Source organism: Geospiza fortis, unplaced genomic scaffold (genome assembly GCF_000277835.1).
Source record: "Geospiza fortis unplaced genomic scaffold, GeoFor_1.0 scaffold261, whole genome shotgun sequence".
Classification (NCBI taxonomy): domain Eukaryota; kingdom Metazoa; phylum Chordata; class Aves; order Passeriformes; family Thraupidae; genus Geospiza; species Geospiza fortis.
In genome coordinates this window covers 460726-464443 of record NW_005054578.1, presented here as the reverse complement: position 1 = coordinate 464443, position 3718 = coordinate 460726, and the positions used below count along the sequence as shown (strand labels likewise).

The window sequence follows — 3718 nt, the reverse complement described above, 5'->3', positions numbered from 1 at the left end:
CAGGGCTGTCCCGGACGGACCGCGCGTGCCGATGTAGGCAGCGTGCCCTGGGACGGGCGGCGCGTCCTGGGAATACAGCGCACGCCTCTGAGCGGATCGCGTGTCCTGGGGGAGCGCAGTGTGCCAGGATGGAATCCGTGTGCGGGGATGCCGCCTGTGCCCGTACCGGGCCCTGCTGTGCAGTCGGGGATGGAGACGGTGCCTGGCCCCCAGGGCGGCCAAGGAGCTTTGCCCATGGGACAGGCACAGCAGTGAGCGGCCTGACCGTCTTCATTTGGCCCCCACCATCCACCCGCTCCCCACATATGGGGCCAGGGCTCTATTTAAGGCCATCCTGAGTCCCCCCAGCCCGGTCCCCTCCCTCTTGTGCTTGGGGTGCTGGTTTCCAGCTGCAGCCCTGCTCAGCCCAGCCGTGGACCTGCCAACCCAGACGCTGACACCTGGCTTCACCTCAGACCTACCTCCTCTCCATGGATGTGCCAGATAACCTGCACTCCTGACAGCCCTGCCACCCTTCCAGCCTGTCCTGCTCCCAGGCTGACAGCTCTGTCACTGCACGCAGCTCCTGGCCCTTGGGGCACAGCTGGCCCATGCAGTGCCTGGCACAGGTCGCGGGCTCTCCAGGGACAGTTTCCTCTTCCCTCTCACCCCCAGCTCAGCAGCACCGTGCCAGCCCTCAGCTCTCGGGGAGCCCCCTGTACCTTGTCCCTCGGAACCTCCCCACACACAAAGCCAGAGGACACTGAGGGTGTGAGCAAGGCTGGAAATGTGTTTAATGTGGCACGAGCGGAATGGGGGCCTCAGCATGCTGGCCCATGCTACTGCTGCATCTACACAAACACGAGGCCTGGCCAGCAGATAACCCAAGGGTTAAGAGGTTATCTCTCTTAACCCAAGAGCCCCACGCCCAGGGCTGCCAGTGGGGAGAGAGCCCTTCCTGAGCAGAGGCTGCGGTGAGCAGCAACAGGATCTGCAGAGGAACTGACACAATTCACTGCCCACAGGGGGACCCAGCCCCCCTGCAGCACCTGCACCGGGGAAGGAGGCAGGGAGGGAGGGCCCTTAGTGGTTCATTGCCTTTCTGGATGGTGCTGAGCACCTTCTGCCCACTCTGGCCAGGGAGCAGGGCTGTGCCAGGAGGTGAGCATGGCACGGTGCAGGTGTCTGCGCTGCCTCATGCCAGGGCACCAGTGAGGTGCGAGGTCGCAATGTCCCACAGTGCCAGCTCAGCCAGAGCTGCCACAGGCTGAGCCTGGCACACCCAGCTCTGGAGCAGGGAAAGGGGGTGAGCTCCCTGCCCACCCCAGGTGAGCAGCTGCTTCCTGGTCACCAACCTGGCAGGGGCTGACAATTGCTCCAACTCTCCCAGGTGCATCTGGTTAGCCTTGAGGCACTGGAGTGAGGGCATTCACACACTGGTGCAGCTGCTGGGGGTAGTGGCACTGGGTTACTAACAGCATAATGGGGGTGGCTCTCCTGGGGTGAGAGGGACAGGGGCTCCTTGGCTGCCTGGCCTGGCACAGCAGGAGTGGGGTGCTCAGGGGTCCCCACTGTACTTGATGAGGTGGCCGCTGAAGGTGATGTAGGTGTCGTACTCGTCGCTGAAGACGGCGTTCTCACGCTCCCCCTTGTAGAGCCGCACCCAGACCTCGTCCTGCTCCTTCAGCTCCAGCATGACGCTCTGGCTCTGCATGATGCTGCGGTCGCTCACCTGGGCGTACAGGATCACCACCTCCGCCCCGTTGCGCATGATGTGCAGGTACGTCTCCTTCTGGTTCCAGGTGTGCACGTTGAGGCTGAAGTAGTAGATCCCGGGGATGTAGCAGTAGAACTTGCCCGTGAACATGTTGAAGTGGTCGTAGAGGTTGACAAACTCGGTGTCGAAGATGAGGGTCTGGTAGTAGTCGTTGCTGTGCAGGGGTTTCTTGCGGCCCACGGAGAAGGCAGCGTAGTGGCTCTTGCAGCGCTCCCCGGGGGCGCCCATGCTGCCCTTCTGTCCCTTGGGCCCTGCGTGGCCCCTGCTGCCGGCCACCCCCGTCTTGCCAAACTTGCCCTGCATGCCACGCTCGCCGCGGTCCCCCTTCTCTCCTGGGCAGAGCAGCAGGGACAGTTGGGCTGTCAGGCACGGGCCAGAGCTGGACCCAGCACCTTCCCCAGAGGGGGATGGAGGGAGCAGGGGCCCACCCTGCCCCTCCCCAGGCTCTGATGCTGCTGCCCAGAAGCCACCAGAGCAGGGGCTGCTTACACTACAGTGTGGCTCCTGCCCTCTGCCTGTGCAGGGCACAGGACCACTGGCACCCCCCCAGTTTCTCATTCCCAGTCTGTGCAGGAGCTGGCACTGTGAGCCCTGCTCAGTGCTGGACCTGGGGCAATGCTGGCAGCACAGCCTGGGTTCCTGCCAGCCCTCACCTTTCAGGATGGTCATGTTGATCTGAGGCACGGGCTGGTACTGGGGGTAGAAGCGCTTTTCGGGTGGGGGGCAGCAGCGGACACAGCGGGGCTGTGGGGGCAGCCCCTCCAGGACACCATCAGCCTTCTGCTCCTGCGTGGCCCTGGCAAGGCAGAAAGCAGAGCACAACAGGAGCTGCGGGGGAGTGGGGGCCCTCTGCAGTGCCAGGGCTGCCCTGGCCCCGCTGCAGAGCACCCTGGCTCTGGGGTCCCCTCACCTGGCAGCATGCTGCTGGGATGGGGCCTCACGGGGGTCTGTCCACCATCGCTGGTCAGGGATGGAGCTGGTCTGGCTCCCCACAGGGCAGGGCAGCAGGAAGATCAGCAGGACACTGTGCACCCACAGCCCCTCCATGCCTTGGCAGTGCCCTGGGAGGTGCCAGGGACAGCTGAGGGGGACAGGAATGGGGAGACTCCCAGCCCAGCCATGGCCCGAGCTGTCCTGGGACAGGACCTGTGCTGCACAGCCCCCGGGTCCTGGCTGGGCTATGGGACAGTGTCACCCCAGCGAGCACCTGTGGAGACCCACACTGGGGCACTCAGGGGGCTCTGGGCTCTGTGCAGATGGCACATACAGCAGATGGGATTACCTCAGGAGCTGAGAGTGGAGCAGAGCAGGAGCAGCCTCTGAGTGGGCCAAGTCCTGGACCAAGTGCTGCTGCTCCTGCTCAGCCTGGCTTCAGCTGCCTCCCATGGGCGCCCAAGAGCAGCAATTTGGAATGTCAGCACCTGAAAAATTACAGAGAGCTCCATGGAGCAAATGTCAGGGTGCAGCCCTGTCTGTGTGTGGGACCCCAGCCGGGCCTGGAAAGGGCATCTGCACCCCACTCCTGCGAGGGGCTCCTGTGCCCTGGGGGCTGCCAGCCCAAGGGTTTGCAAGGGGACAACACCCACTCCTCCAGAAAGGGGGATGTGGGCTGGCAGCCCTATCTGGGAGCTGGCTGAAACCCTTCTGAGAGCCCACACCCTGTCTGGGGCCAAAACTAATATTTGCAGTGGTGGTGGCACCGTGGCCCAGCCCGGGCGCTTCGAGACCCCTCCCTCTATTATCAGAAGCGTATCTGCTGGAGACGTGGGGCCGGGCACGCAGCACCTCGCCCTTCGGCCCGGTGGCACCAGGACAGCCTTGGCCAAACAGGGGTGGGCATCCCGCGGCAGCGGGCCCCGAGCTGGGACGGGGATGGCTGTGCCCAGGCTGCTATCTCAGCCAGGTGCCTCCCTGGGTGGGGACACGGCTGTGGCCTTGGCCGCTGTCCCCTCCCCAAAACCG

At 64.4% G+C, this 3718-nt stretch overlaps 1 protein-coding gene across 2 annotated transcripts; it reads right to left on the bottom strand.

Annotated features, from left to right (window-relative positions):
* Positions 1–755: 755 nt before the first annotated feature.
* On the bottom strand, positions 756–3173 carry C1QTNF1 (C1q and TNF related 1). Of its 2 annotated transcripts, none has more exons than XM_005429807.2 (4): positions 3039–3173; positions 2667–2817; positions 2410–2552; positions 756–2088 (listed from the first exon to the last, which is right to left on the bottom strand). In XM_005429807.2, the coding sequence occupies exons 2-4, from the start codon at positions 2801–2803 to the stop codon at positions 1538–1540; spliced, it is 831 nt and encodes a 276-aa protein (XP_005429864.1). In that variant the 5' UTR covers positions 2804–2817; positions 3039–3173; the 3' UTR covers positions 756–1537. The 2 variants fall into 2 exon arrangements, with proteins under 2 accessions (XP_005429864.1, XP_030920155.1); XM_031064295.1 differs by having other exon boundaries at positions 2667–2837; positions 3039–3056.
* Between the last annotated feature and the right edge of the window lie 545 nt (positions 3174–3718).

Bases quoted from the DNA above. Each gene is read 5' to 3' on its own strand.
- C1QTNF1 (XM_005429807.2), bottom strand. From the start codon at position 2,803: ATGGAGGGGCTGTGGGTGCACAGTGTCCTGCTGATCTTCCTGCTGCCC. The intron at 2,553-2,666 runs GTGAGGGGACCC...CTGCCTTGCCAG, and splicing joins TCCCAGCAGCATGCTGCCAG to GGCCACGCAGGAGCAGAAGG. The intron at 2,089-2,409 runs GTGAGGGCTGGC...TGCTCTGCCCAG, and splicing joins CAACATGACCATCCTGAAAG to GAGAGAAGGGGGACCGCGGC.